This window comes from Chironomus tepperi, unplaced genomic scaffold, assembly GCF_022539635.2.
Source record: "Chironomus tepperi strain 1889 unplaced genomic scaffold, CSIRO-AGI_Ctep_v1 contig_168, whole genome shotgun sequence".
Lineage (NCBI taxonomy): Eukaryota > Metazoa > Arthropoda > Insecta > Diptera > Chironomidae > Chironomus > Chironomus tepperi.
In genome coordinates this window covers 180,669-195,218 of record NW_027226290.1, presented here as the reverse complement: position 1 = coordinate 195,218, position 14,550 = coordinate 180,669, and the positions used below count along the sequence as shown (strand labels likewise).

The 14,550-nt window shown below is 38.1% G+C and overlaps 3 protein-coding genes across 3 annotated transcripts; 1 reads left to right on the top strand and 2 right to left on the bottom strand.

Annotated features, from left to right (window-relative positions):
• Window positions 1-494: 494 nt before the first annotated feature.
• On the bottom strand, window positions 495-2,471 carry LOC139088631 (pancreatic triacylglycerol lipase-like). The gene is made up of 3 exons (XM_070637886.1): window positions 2,395-2,471; window positions 1,767-2,333; window positions 495-978 (listed from the first exon to the last, which is right to left on the bottom strand). The coding sequence occupies exons 1-3, from the start codon at window positions 2,435-2,437 to the stop codon at window positions 596-598; spliced, it is 993 nt and encodes a 330-aa protein (XP_070493987.1). The 5' UTR covers window positions 2,438-2,471; the 3' UTR covers window positions 495-595.
• Window positions 2,472-4,007: 1,536 nt separating this feature from the next.
• Window positions 4,008-5,788, bottom strand: LOC139088638 (lipase member I-like). The gene is made up of 3 exons (XM_070637892.1): window positions 5,691-5,788; window positions 5,103-5,624; window positions 4,008-4,469 (listed from the first exon to the last, which is right to left on the bottom strand). Exons 1-3 carry the CDS (start codon window positions 5,734-5,736, stop codon window positions 4,087-4,089), a joined length of 951 nt encoding a protein of 316 aa, XP_070493993.1. The 5' UTR covers window positions 5,737-5,788; the 3' UTR covers window positions 4,008-4,086.
• Window positions 5,789-7,341: 1,553 nt separating this feature from the next.
• On the top strand, window positions 7,342-9,480 carry LOC139088645 (brachyurin-like). Its single transcript, XM_070637901.1, has 4 exons — window positions 7,342-7,604; window positions 8,022-8,068; window positions 8,524-8,796; window positions 9,044-9,480. The coding sequence occupies exons 1-4, from the start codon at window positions 7,352-7,354 to the stop codon at window positions 9,443-9,445; spliced, it is 975 nt and encodes a 324-aa protein (XP_070494002.1). The 5' UTR covers window positions 7,342-7,351; the 3' UTR covers window positions 9,446-9,480.
• The last annotated feature ends 5,070 nt before the right edge of the window (window positions 9,481-14,550 follow it).

The window sequence follows — 14,550 nt, the reverse complement described above, 5'->3', positions numbered from 1 at the left end:
CCTGGTGTAGACTTGTTTCTACTGTCCACGTATAGTACACCTTTATCCACTGTATACCAGCTGTATCTCAATTCTCTACTATATCATACCGTCTGACCACCGGAGAAATTAGCTCCATTAGTCAGGCCCAAGAGTCTCTATAGAACAGTCCATTACCCTTCTCCTTGTAAATATCCTAGGGTGGCCAGAGGATTTTCGCAAAATATCGGGACACTTTTGGAAAAAATCGGGACATTTTGAGGCTTTGTCGGGACACAGCAGCAAGGCTGAAAAGTACAGCAGAGTCCCGGCAAAAATACAGCAGATGGCCACATTTACAAGATCCTTACTCATTCTCAAATGACTCCAATTTATTTACCCATTATTTCCACATACCTCATACTCACATGTTCCATTTCCAATCTCATTTCTAACATTTCATTACCTTTTTTTCAACATCATTCCAAACAGTCAAAAAATCCACCAAGTCATTCCACAAGTCATAAAATAAATAGTTTCAATACTTAACATCAAATTTATTACACATTTTTTTAAGCTCCTAATCTATGGACAAACTACTTGAAACAGTTTTTTTTTTTTAATTAAATTTATCTTATCAACCCTGACTGAATGGCGATGCTGAATTTGTTGTCAAGAAGAAAACACCGCTTAAATTCTTTTGTACATCACCACCCATTCGGCCAGTCACGCCAGTTCCTGGACAATTTCGGCTTGTAATTTGAACATAATTTGCGCACTGTCTTGCTGTGAATGTTCCACGAACTGATTCTGAGTAGAAGAGATTTGAACGTTCATGGGCGCATGCTCCAGTTACGTCAAGTCCACATCCTGGTTGTGATGAACCCCAATTTGGATAGAATGATGCGTCAGTAATTGGTTCAGCATATCCTAAGGTACCAGCATTTGTGTGAAGAGCTTCTGTGTAGATTGCGTCATTTGGTGACAAACGGTCAGCGTCTGTGGCACTGAAGAGTGGACCTGAAGGGAAGAATGTTGAATTTTGGTTAATTTGTTGCAGTTTAGTTAGTCCAGCTCGACTTAGATGAACCTAGCTCGACTCAAATGAGCCTAGCTCGACTCAGATGAGCCTAGCTCGACTCAGATGAGCCTAGCTCGACTCAGATGAGCCTAGCTCGACTCAGATGAGCCTAGCTCGACTCAAATGAGCTTAACTCGACTTAGATGAGTCTAGCTCGACTTAGATGAGCCTAGGTCGACTCAGATGAGCCTAGCTCGACTCAGATGAGCTTAACTCGACTCAGATGAGCCTAGCTCGACTCAGATGAGCCTAGCTTGACTCAGATGAGCCTAGCTCGACTTAGATGAGCCTAGCTCGACTCAGATGAGCCTAGCTCGACTCAGATGAGCTTGGCTTGACTCAGATGAGCCTAGCTCGACTCAGATGAGCTTAACTCGACCCAGATGAGCCTAGCTCGACTCAGATGAGCTTAGCTTGACTCAGATGAGCCTAGCTTGACTTAGATGAGCTTAACTCGACTTAGATTGAGCCTAGCTCGACTCAGATGAGCTTAGCTTGACTCAGATGAGCCTAGCTTGACTTAGATGAGCTTAACTCGACTTAGACTGAGTCTAGCTCGACTCAGATGAGCTTAGCTTGACTCAGAAGAGCTTAACTCAACTCAAATGAGCCTAGCTTGACTTAGATGAGCTTAGCTTGATTCAGACTGAGTAAAGCTTAACCCAAACGAGCCTAGCTCGACCCAGATGAGCCATCCTTCATCCCAACTCATCCACAATAATCTCACCTGCAGGATCTGTTGCAAAAATAACTGGAATTCGTCCACGTGTAACTTGTTTGCCAGCATTACCAGCAACATGACTACCAAGACTGTGTCCAACAATATGAACATTATTAAAATTCAAAAGTCCATTTCTATGTAAGTCATCAATCAATAATGCAACAGTTCCACCAGTAACACCAACACGATTTCTAGCACTAATATAATTAATAGTTTGAGCACCGGCACTCCAGTCAACAACAACAACATTATGATCACCATTAGCTAAGAATTCATCTCTAATGAAAATATTTAAGGCTGTTGTTTGATCACTTTGCCATCCGTGGATGATAAAACGAACTCCATTATTGGAGTTCCAGTTGGAGTTCCTGACTGTATTCAAGTCAAATGTGATACGCTGTCCAACGGTTGGATTACGTCTTGTGAATAATAGGAAGATGATGTCAGTTTGTGGATTAAACATTGGCTCTGGTTCAACTTCCAATGGATTTAAGTCGACAAGCTTCATGCGGCCGGTGTCGTCTGAAAGTGCATTCCATCTTGGAATGGTGTCATCGACTGGGAGACTGCTGACTGTAACAGGAATTGAATATTTTAGTGGAATTTAGTCAAAAAATTGAAAATTTTTTTTTACCTCCGGCAAATAAAATGCAAGCTATAAGCACGAACGACTTCATCTTTTCGAGTGATTTAACAGAAATGAAAACCAAAAGTAACTTCTGACAATTTATCAATGCTGGTATTTATAAGATGATTATTAACAATTAAAACCAAAGTTAATTAACAGTAAGATAAGATTATGAGATTTATGATTGAAAACAGGGTTGGTGTGGGAGACTTTTTGACTTTTAGAGGCAGCCCGAACAGCACAGCAAATTAGGACAATGGGACGTCGTTGAATTATTGGTAAGACGAGGAACTGCTCTCTTGATGGGTTTCTTTGCTTTTATTTAAGGATGACGACTAGCCAGGTCAACACTCCCTGTATTATCCAGAGTCTCGTTTGACTATACTTCACTATGTGGCAACTATGTGGTTTGGTTTGACGGTCTATAGCTCGAGAACATGAGGATGGTAATTAGTGTGGCTAAGTGCAGCTAGTGGCTGTCTATGTTCTGAATACACACACCTTGCAGAGAACTAACTGATGAGACTTGACGGCTGATTTCGACCAATTTTTGCTAAATTGTAGTGATATTATTGATATAATTGAACTTTAGACAGGATGACTAGCTGGCTGTTTGATTTGTTCAACATAAATCCTAGAAAATCCTATTATTGCACAAGATTTCATCCAAAACGGCAGGATTGCAGCCTTGGACTGGCTTTACAACCGGAAGCTGTTGGACGAATCCTGTTTAAAGCCCATGCCATGACTACGCCACTGAAAATCTAACCTTTATTTATCATTCTGACAAGTTAGTGACTAAACCGTGAAGAAAAAGTCGGATAATCTATTTCAAAGCTGGTATAAGGCCCGCGTGACTTTGATATGGTTCCATGCCGGATTTTAAATGAATCCGACATCAACCTGAAGTCACATCATGTTGGGTAGACCGAATTCGACATCATGTCTGAGTTGCGCTTTTCTGAGTCCGGATTCTTGATCGATCAACCATTTTGAGCTATTCGGATACACTTAAGCAGACCTAATAGACATGGTTCAATATGTTAGGCATCTAGATCTCAACTGGATCCCAACTCTGACAATATAACAATCAAACCCATAATTCCTTTATTTTATTTTTTTCATTGATAAAATCTTAAGTGGATACCCATGGTATGGTATTATAAATTTCTTATCTTGCGGATGTTAGACGTAATTGGTTGAAAAAATTCTGGAAATTTTGTATTTTTTTGTCGTTACTTTTTTTCTTGTGGATAAGAAAATTGGGAAATACTCAGATTTTTGGATAGATAACGTTAAAATAATTTGATAAAAAATTTTTGCACTATAATCAGGTTTAGTGTTAGTTGAAGGCTATACTGAGGAGCATGGGAGTGGGGTGACTCTGGGAGAATTTGGGACCATGTCAAGTCAGAGTCAGGCTGGTCTGACGTTGGATTTTGGATCGATTAACCGACTTGTGCTATTCGGATGTTGTTCATAGAGACAATGAAGCAATAGTCAATGATAAAGCTAGATTCAGACATTTCAGGCAATTCAGGTATACAAGAGGGTATTCAGGGCTAGAGGGGTAGTGAGGTCTACAGCCAGCTACGTAAGCAACCAAATAAACAACAAAATTTCCAAAATTACCAAAAATTCCATTTATTTATTACAAAATTTAATCCAAAATTCATCCAAAAATTCCCCTCAATCCATTCAATTCTGTGCAAATGGAGACACTGAATTGGTCGCCAAATAAAACACACCATTAAGAGCCTTCGACACATCGCCACCCATAACACCTGATCCAATTCCAGGACAATTTCTACCAGTAATCTGTTGATATCCAGAACACTTTCTAGCTACAAATCTATTACTTGATATTGACTCAGCATACAACAAAATTGATCGTTCATGTGCACAATTTCCAGACACATCAACACCACATCCAGGCTGTGATGCACCCCAATTTGGATAGAATGATGCAGTTGTGATTGGTTCGGCAAAGCCATTACCGCCGGCATTTGTGTGAATTGCTTCTGTGTAGACAGCGTCGGTGAATGCAAGACGATCAGTGTCTGATGAGCTGAATGAGCCACCTAGATTTGAGGGGGAATAAATTGGGGATTAATGAGGGTTTTAAAAGGGTTAAGTCGATGTATGGGTTGGATGGTCAATTAATATGGGGTTTAAGTGTTGTGTTAGTGGTTCTGGAATGCATACGATCAAGAAATGTTGGAAATTAGGTGTCTGGATGGTGTGACTCTGGTCTGATAGGGGATATTGCACTTTTTCTACGTCAAATGCCTTCCAGGAGTATAACAAGCACTTTTCCAGAAAGCATACGGCTTAGAAATGGAACTAAATCCGAAAATCTGGTCTCTGGTCAACTTGACGCTACCCTGATGACGGATTTGATCAAATTTGATCTGGAACTAAGGCTATGTTGGGCAGGAGTTGAATTAGTGTCCATTTCTATGTCATATGCCTTCCAGGAGTTGTTGCAGCTATAATAAGCACTAACATTGAAATTAAGTGACGTAGAAATGGAACCGAAGCCCATATTTCGGTCTCAGGTCAACCTGACTCTGGTCTGAAGCCGGATTTGATCAAATTTGGCTTAGGACCAGTGTCAAGTTGACCTGGAACTGGATTTTCAGCCATTTCTATGCTATATGCCTTCCGAGTAACTAAAACAACATCCTAAAGTCAACTCAACCTTTCTCCCTTACCTGCAGGATCCAATCCAAATATAGCCTGTATCCTTCCTCTCATCACATTCTTTCCAGCATTACCAGCAACATGTGCACCAAGATTATGTCCAATAATGTGTGTTCTTGACAGATCCAAAACTCCAACACGACTCAAGTCATCAATAAAGTTGGCAACAGCAACACCAGCTGTACCAACGCGATTTCTAGCTGTTGAATAAAGTCTTGTATTGGAACCGACACTCCAGTCAACAACAACAACATTATGATCAGCATTAGCTAAAAGTTGATTTCTAATAAGTGTGCTGAATAAGGAATTAACGTCTGAATTATGTCCGTGGATGAGGAATCGGACATCATTTGCGGAGTTCCAATTTGATGCAAAAATTGTATTTGTTGTAATTCTTTGTGATTCTGTTGGATTTTGTCTTGTAAATAAATGATAAACAATGTCTGTAAGTGGATTGAATTGCTGATCAATTTCCACATTTTGTTGGTCCAAAGTCCATTGTGAGGAATTTCCATCAAATGGAGACGATAAGACTGAATTTTTTTTGAAAAAATTGGAATTAAAAGATTAATTTGCTGATAAGATTTTGAGCTATTTACCTCCAATTGATGATAAAACTAGGCAAAATATTGTAAATGTCTTCATTTTTTTTGGCTACGGAACTGAGTCAATGTCAACTAAAGTTTTTCGCTCGAAATCGATGCGGTTTTATACTTTTATGATAATCTTCGAATGGTGATAAGAATGGTTATCGCACAAATTTAGGCAATTATGAGGAATTAGATGTTGATGATAAGGAATTTTTAGAAAACGTGCGATGATAAGGAGTCATTCACTTATTTAGGAACACGCAAATAAATCGATTTTTTTTATAGACCCCGCCCTCATCTGTAGCAAATTTACTACGTTTATGTCTTAATAAAGACTCAAGCTTCCCCTCCTTCCCTTTCAAGATCGTTACGTTATAAGTGAACAGCCTATAAGTACATTTATAGGATTAGGAATTGTTTTGACAATTTGTGTGAACTTTTGTGTATCAATATCGCAATTTGTCATTGATCGTAAAACAAGTAAGCTACTTACTGAATTTAGAATGTTTCAACACTGAGTACTAGAACAATCCTATGCTGCTATGCTGATGATATCAATTCTCAAATTATATTTGGCAGGACTATAGAAGTCCGGACTCCAATAGATCAAACAGGTGTCTCTACTAGAGTAAGGTCTTCCATAAAAGTTTAGTCCTTAATTCAATGGCATTCAGTCGACGTGCCTTTATATTAGAGTAGATTGAAAAAAATTGTTCGATTTTCATATGAATTTATGACCCTTGCATGGTATCATAATGACAAATTGGTGTCTATAAGCATTTTAACGCATGATTTACTCCAAAGTATGAAATATGCTGCAATGTGCCATTCGAAAATATGGGGAGAAAATCAGACGTTCAACCTACTTGACAGTCAAGTGGTTGTGAGAGACATCCGTCATTCTTCCTCAAAATTCTCAATTTTAAATTAAGAGTAAGTATGTTTAAATAGAAGACAACAAGATGAATTGTCTGGTTATTGTCTAGCTATATGATCAAGATCATAAGTATTTTGACTCTGTCTTGGTATCGAATTCGGCTTAAGTTTGATTCAAATCCGGCACCACACTAGAATCTCAGCTTTGTGTCCCAAATTTCAGATCGATTAACTGTATTGTGCAATTTAAATTGGCAATAGAAGTGTAGAAGTAAATTAGTAGAGCCAGAAGCTTTATAAATGAAGGTAACATGAATATATTGCAAGAAAATACAACATTGATGCAACACAGTGGCTCACCTGGCAGTTTACGTTGCAAATCAGATACAACCACTCATAAAAAGGTAAATTGACACTTCAATTTCCTTCCCGGCATTTGCCAATTACCCTCAATTACTGATATATATAAAGTAATAACGAAATAAAGTGGTTTAAGTGTAATTCTCTGAACCATTGGCTTCCTTATCAGATTAAAAACTTTATATCGTTCAATAAATATCCACAGCCATTTATACTCGAATTTACACAGCATAAACAGAACTGTGAATCACACACTACAACGTACGTAAAAAAATAAACTTTAAACGTTCCTCAACACCGTCAAGTCAATTGATAAGTCCAAACTTTATCAGTCATTTAATCGTTATCGTAGTTTAATGCTCAATATATATTGTAATTGTGGATTTTCTAAAGTCAAGCAATTTTAGTTTCAATTGTGACAGCAGGCAGGCAAAATGTTGAAAAAAATTTCGTTCCTGATTTTGGTTGCAATTTCAATTGCTGGATCGGAAGTCATCGATGTGTCTGACTTTTCACACTTTAGGGATGTAAATGAGCAGCCACACAGACAAGAAGTTTTACGTAAACTCAATAAAGCACCTGATGAGACATCAGGCAAAGTTCCGTTCATTGTTGGTGGAAATAATGCTACGCGAGGTCAAATTCCACATCAAGTGACGCTTTATGTGATTCAGAGGGGAAATTCAGGTGAATATGGAGGGGAAAATTGGGGATTTTGTGGCTATATATTGAAAAAATTGCAATTTCTGAAGTACTTGACGCTTATCAAGGTCTTGATTCATGATATTTGCTGTGAAATTGCTTAGAATGAGCAATTTTCAAGTGCTGGTATGGCATTTAGTGACTTAAATGGTTGAGCATTTGCTAGACATTGCCAAAAGTCTCAATCTTCAGTCCATAGCTTGAAGTCGACTTCTCCATACAAAAGTCGACTCGACTTCAAGCTCTTGTTCAATCCTCAATCTAATATGTTGAGCTACAATGACATAATCTAATTAAAAGAGTCATAAATAAGGAAATGAATATGAAAATGTGACGCGATTGATAACAATTTTATGCCTGCATAAAACTATTTTTTTTTATATGATTATTAATCATTTTTAGGTTGGCTGTGTGGTGGATCACTGATTAATGAGACATGGGTGTTGACGGTAAGTGTCATAGCAAATTAATAGGCGTGGATCTTAGCAAAATGATCTTGGAACTTAATAAGAAATGTTGAGAACCAGAACAAGACTCCCCAGGTCTTCGATCTCTAGTCGTCTAAGCTCGTCTTCAGTCTTCGGTCTTCGGTCGTCTTCGGTCTTCGGTCACCTTCGGCTGTCTTCGGTCGTCTTCGGTCTTTAACCGTCTTCGGTCTTTGATCGTCTTCGGTCTTTGATCATCTTCGGTCTTTGATCGTCTTCGGTCTTTGATCGTCTTCGGTCTTTGATCGTCTTCGGTCTTTGATCGTCTTCGGTCTTTGATCATCTTCGGTCTTTGATCGTCTTCGGTCTTTGATCGTCTTCGGTCTTTGATCGTCTTCGGTCATCTTCGTTCTTCTGCCTTCCGTGCTAACTTCCAAATAATCCCAATTTAACAAAACTAATTTCCCATTTCATTTCAGGCAGCCCATTGCGTCTACGGAACCTACTCGTACATCATAGTCATTGGCGGACATAATAATGTTAATTTACCAATTTATTCATATCGACAAAATGTAACAGACATCAAAAATAATGTCTTTGTTTATAAGACCTATAATGATGAAAACTTAAATAATGATATTGCGTTGATTCGACTGCCTGTTGCCATTCCTAAAAATGATCCAAACATTGGAATTGTTAGATTGCCGTGGAACAACACGTCGGACAAATTTGTTGGATATGATGGAACTGTGGTAAGTTGAATTGAGGGAATTAAGGGGTGGAATGGGACAGTGGATGCTGTGATGCTGAAAATCATGATTTTTGGAGTCACTGCTGTTATGGGATCACTGTTAGGTCTAGTAAAATGGACACTAGTGTGCCGTGACACGCAGGTTGCCCACCACTGCCTTGCATCATTGACAGACACTGCATCACATCCCACCCACTCATCTAATATCGTACCTAACTTAATTCTCATTTCCCTTTCCACTTTTTCAGTCAGGATTCGGTCGATACTCAGACTCACACAACTTTACATCCGAACAATTAAAATATGTCGTTTTACCAATCATAACAAATACATATTGTGCCTCATTTTACGTCAAAGATGCTGTTACAGACTCAAACATATGTGGTGCAACAACAGCTTCCGCTAGTTCCTGCAGCGGTGATTCAGGTGGTCCATTTACAGTACAAATCAACGGTGTAACAACGATAGTTGGTGTCGTGTCATTTGGAGCACAAAAAGGCTGTCAAAAAGGATATCCAGCTGGATTTACAAGAGTAACAAGTTTTGTCAAATGGATTGATTCCGTCATGAATGCCTCGCCGAAGACAATTGTAATTAATGTTGTATTTATTGTTATTGCTCAAATTGGGTTGATGATTTGGAATTATTAATAAAAATTGTAAATAAAATAATGGAAGTTAGGAAGTGAGAAGGCGATAAGAATGTGTATTTGTGATGCCTGACCTATGACAATGATTAAGTCATTGTTGGCAGCATTTTGTGCATGGAAGTCATTCTAAAATGTGGATTTTACACCAAGATAGGATGCCATAGCAGGCAAATAGCATGTTTTCATGCTCCAGATGCACTTCCGAATGGAACATCTCATCCATCTGCTGTCTATAGAGTTGGTGATGCACTTGGTATCAGCAATTGGCAGTAGATTCCGATTACTCAATATAATGTGCATACCATAGAATCACAAAATACACGTGATAGTTGAGAGTCATTGGACTATTGAGTACACACCCTAATCATCAATTTACAATCAATAATCATGCAATGAGTCATTAATGAGTGAGGAAAAATCGGCTGAATTCTCAGACAGAATTTATCAAATGATGATTGCTGTAATCTTGCATAATAGATAGATTAGTGTGTTTTTTGGTATTGAACAGGAGTGTAGTTGGATGTGTTTTTGAGGGAATAAGAAGTAATAGAATAAAGCTGAATAAGGCAGGCTATGGAGGATTCAGTTTTGGGGGATTATGCAGGCAAGTCTTTAAGTCAAGTGAACTTTGGTTGAGGCTTGTTCAGACTGTTTTATGCGAATTTTAAGCACTAGAAAACCCCAAACCCGTGGTGAGTAACCTGTGTGCCGTGGCGCAATAAAGTTTGTTCACTACTGCCCTAATCAATTATGCCTTTATGCTGACCACAGACCGGTATAACTGTGACATGTTGCCACAGTGGGTTCCAATCCAGCACCATGTTAGAGTTTAAGGTTTCTAAGTCTCATTCTCGACAAATTTTCGAGAATTCCAAGATAGTCACGGTATAGGCATCAGGAACCCTTAGTAGAGTTATGCCGGTCATGCTGAATTGGTGCCGGATTTTGAGTCAATTAGCCAACTGCTGCTATTCGTATAGAACTGACAGTTAATGCTTATTGAATGTCGTCTACCCTAAAAGACAAAGAGACCGCTTTTAGGTACCATAGTAGCATTTCTGTACAATTAAATCATTTGCTCTGCCTGGAAGGGCTGCAATTGTCCATTCCAAAGCATATTTCCCTTGCAACCAGCAGCAACCATTAACAAGTTATACATAATGATTAATAATACCATAAATACAAGTTTATAACAACAAGTTTATCAATTTTTATATTCCATAAATTACTCATGAATCTAACAATAACAATAACAAATGAGTCTAACCCTTCTGTCTGACTCAACATCCATGAGTCTAACTTAAAAAAACAACATTTTTTTCTAGGTTTGTGGATCTGAATTCGGTACAGAAGTGCTTACAGCAAATCTCCTAATAATGGCATGTCTGATGTCTTTCATATGATAAGCATAAAGGAACGGATTAATTGCTGAATTTAAATGTGCAAAATTAACAGCAAATGCCAAAACATTTTTACTAAAACATGTTCCTGTTATGACTGGAAGGACGTAAATTATATGAACTGGAATCCATGAAATCATAAAGATGAGGACAATTAGTGATATTATTCGAGTTATCCTGACTTCTCGCTTCATAAGCTTCTGTTGGTTACATCCACGTCCTTTAAGGGATAGTTCACTTTGTATCTACGGATTGAAAGAGATTGATTAAGGAATTGAGACATATTATGATGAGGGACTGAAGGGACAAAAGGAGCAATAGGGACACAAAAGACACAAAAGACACAAGAGACACAAGAGACACAAGAGACAGAACGACTACATATCTCACCTGATTCCTAATAATTTGATAAACCTTAAAGTAGATGAAGCTCAAAATGCATGCAGGAAGCACAATTAACAATAAAAATCTGACCACAACGAAACAATTACCAAGTACGTCATTAAGTTGACATGACTTTTTGATTGGCTCTTGATGTGCTACCATTGGTATGAATCCCATCACGATTCCAGCAATCCAGCAAAGTCCGATGTCTCTAAAGACAATTTGAGTTGAAATATTGTTGCTTTGAGGTGTATTTGATGACTATAAAGGAACAAGTTAAGCATGAGTGTTATGAAAAATTGACAATATTCAGGAAGAACTCACCAAAATGATGTACCGCTTGATGGATATGACCACTAAGCTTATAATTGATATATTGCAGCATGCAATCAGGATTGATATTCGTGTTGTACAAAAGGACACGCCGCTAAATGGTAAGTCGGTGAATGGCTGTCAAAAATTCATAAAATTTTATATATTATTGACTGTTGACTGTTGTGGCTGAATAGGTCAAGTCAGAAAATTGGTCCAAAATCCGGCACCAAAGTCGGTTTGACTCTGGCATGATGACCGATTCCAATTTGCCAGAACTACACCGTCGAGTTCCTACCAATTACAGCACCATGCCTGAGTCATGTCTACCTGATGCCGGATTTTATATCAACTACATGTCACCGACATGTCCTATCAGGATTGCCCCAAGAGACCTCAATTAACCCCAAAATACTCACAACTAATATTCCAAACGGAATTCCAATAGCTCCAACCAGAAAGTCAGCACCGACAAGTGAAATTATGTAATAATTTGTTTGTCGTCTCAATTTTGGTTCCTTTACAAAAGCGATAATTACAGCTGAATTACCGATTACAGCAAAAATGGCAATTATTACTTCCAACATTATGAATATTATTTTTACAGCAATATTCATCTCATCGTCGGGTTGAAAATCTAATTCATGCTCTTCTGTCATGATTGCAGCTATTAAGCTTGAACTGTCTTTAATTTATTGAGTGGAAATTCTAATTTTTACAGTAATTTCGAGAATATTTAAAGCTATTACTTGTGTTTCTCTAAATAAACAACATTTAACTACAATATAAGTTCGTAAACATTCAAAAAATCAGCACAACGCATGAGTATGATACCCCGAATAATTAAATTCGTAGAATTATCTAAACGATCATAACAACAAGCATGGATGTAGTCAGGATTGTGGTTGAGTGGAGTTCGAAATATATAAAACTTGTAAATTATCTCAAATAGGCAAAGAGCATGCCTTTGTGGTACGGAAAGACCACTAAGGTACCTAAAGTCGGTCTCTTCGTCCGCTAGGATTGATTCAGATGCTCGGGACATTCAGAATGGATTGCTTCCAATTTTACTTGATTATTCACTTTGCTTGGTATCGGAAATTGGCAAGTGGAAGCCACCAGCTTTAGGCGACTCCTGTTGGAAGTCATGGATCATGACTGATCTGTATGATAAGTGAAGTAAGTAAGCATCCATCATGGATCCATTGTGTTCCATGACCTCTCATAGAAGACACCTTTAGTTAGGTCTAATGCTGACTAACCCCTGCTAATCCACGCTTACGTATGAAAACGTTCACGAACTACCTAAAGCTTAAAAGATAGGAAATGAGATGTGGGTGGAAGTTGCAAAACTGGACAGGTGGGGAAGAATTAATCTAAATACCACAAATCGGTTAATCGACCATTAATCCGACACTAGACCGGCGTGATTCCTTGTTAGTGGTGAATTCATTTTAAATCCAGCCACAATGACGTCCGTCACGTAAGCAACTCAAGTTTATTATTTTACATCAAAACCACAGTAATAATTTGTATCATAATAATAATCATGTATTTTTCAAAAATTTTTGATGACTTATTCATGACTTCCTCGATCCAATCAACATAACTTGAAACTCTCGTAAATACATCTGGATATCCATTATCACAATCTGTTGTACCAAACGATACGATTCCAACGAGGATCCTTTTGAAGTTCTTCTCAACAGTATATGGACCACCTGTGGACATTAAGTGAAAATTAAGGCTTCTCGAAGTCTTGGTTCCGGCAAGATTTGGAGGCTGAGACTATGACAAGGATCGGAACCAAGACCAAGGTCTAGATTCAGACTTAGGCAAGAGATTCTTTGATTTCGGAACCTAAATTGGAACCAAAATCGGAACCGAAATCTGAACCAAAATCGGAACAAAAATCGAAACCGAAATCGGACATGAAATCGGAACTGAAATCGGAACCGAAATCGGAACCAAAATCGGAACCGAAATCGGAACCGAAATCGGAACCAAAATTGGAACCGAAATTGGAACCAAAATCGGAACCGAAATCGGAATCGAAATCGATCTCCAGTTGAGTAACCATTGTGGACTTTTGCAGTTCAGTACCCGATAGAACTGCCAACTCGACTCTAAACCATACATACCATAAGACAGGTCAGTTCCTAAACCTAGTCTTATTTAAATAAATTCCTAAATTCATATAAAATTTACCAGAATCTCCATAACACATTCCCGTCATTGTTGTGGCTCGTCCGCAAATGTGTGAATCAAGAATCTTGACATTTGTATGTATTCTTGAGCATTCAGTATTGTCCATGATTGGAAGATCGACAAATTTTAAGACTTGACTTTTTCCTTTTTCAGTTTGACCAAAACCAGACTGGAATTATGGACAGCAATTAATAGATCTTGGACAGCATAACTGTAAAACTGAGTATTAAGCATCAAGTCAGTTGTCCCATTGACCATCAAGACCAGAAATGGTTCAAGTGAGACTGAGCACCAAGACAGCCACACATGTCTCCTTCTACCATCGATAATACTCACAACAGTTGCATTCATTCCTGTAAACTGTTCATCACTTCCCGGCAGCTCAATCACATCAATATGAGGATAATTTAACAGTCCATATCTAGCACGTGGAAGTCTTATCAATGCTATGTCATTTTGGTACAAAGATCTACTGTAATTCTTATGGATTTTGACATTGCGTCGTCCAACAGTTGTTTCCCATACTGACCATTTGGTGCTGATTACTCCGAATTTGAGGATTACATGATGAAATCCGTCACGAAAACAGTGAGCTGCCTAAAATAATGGAAGTTTATAGTCATTTAAACCTGAGTGTGGCCGTCTTAACGAACTCAACTTATTTTAAAATTCAAATGTCCGTTACGATGAAAAATGATAGTAACGGTCAAAAAATATTTGAATATTAATTTTTTTTGAAAAAAATTAACGGTTGTCTTTGAGAAAGCCAAACTCTGATTTAAACATTTTCAGCATTGTCCAT

Excerpts from the sequence above, each read along its gene's own strand:
- LOC139088645 (XM_070637901.1), top strand. The coding sequence starts at position 7,352 with ATGTTGAAAAAAATTTCGTTCCTGATTTTGGTTGCAATTTCAATTGCT. Across the intron at positions 7,605-8,021 it reads GATTCAGAGGGGAAATTCAG|GTTGGCTGTGTGGTGGATCA; the intron begins GTGAATATGGAG and ends AATCATTTTTAG. Across the intron at positions 8,797-9,043 it reads TTGGATATGATGGAACTGTG|TCAGGATTCGGTCGATACTC; the intron begins GTAAGTTGAATT and ends CCACTTTTTCAG.
- LOC139088631 (XM_070637886.1), bottom strand. The coding sequence starts at position 2,437 with ATGAAGTCGTTCGTGCTTATAGCTTGCATTTTATTTGCCGGAG. Across the intron at positions 2,334-2,394 it reads TTGCATTTTATTTGCCGGAG|TCAGCAGTCTCCCAGTCGAT; the intron begins GTAAAAAAAAAT and ends TTCCTGTTACAG. Across the intron at positions 979-1,766 it reads TTTTGCAACAGATCCTGCAG|GTCCACTCTTCAGTGCCACA; the intron begins GTGAGATTATTG and ends TCTTCCCTTCAG.
- LOC139088638 (XM_070637892.1), bottom strand. The coding sequence starts at position 5,736 with ATGAAGACATTTACAATATTTTGCCTAGTTTTATCATCAATTGGAG. Across the intron at positions 5,625-5,690 it reads AGTTTTATCATCAATTGGAG|TCTTATCGTCTCCATTTGAT; the intron begins GTAAATAGCTCA and ends AAAAAAATTCAG. Across the intron at positions 4,470-5,102 it reads ATTTGGATTGGATCCTGCAG|GTGGCTCATTCAGCTCATCA; the intron begins GTAAGGGAGAAA and ends CCTCAAATCTAG.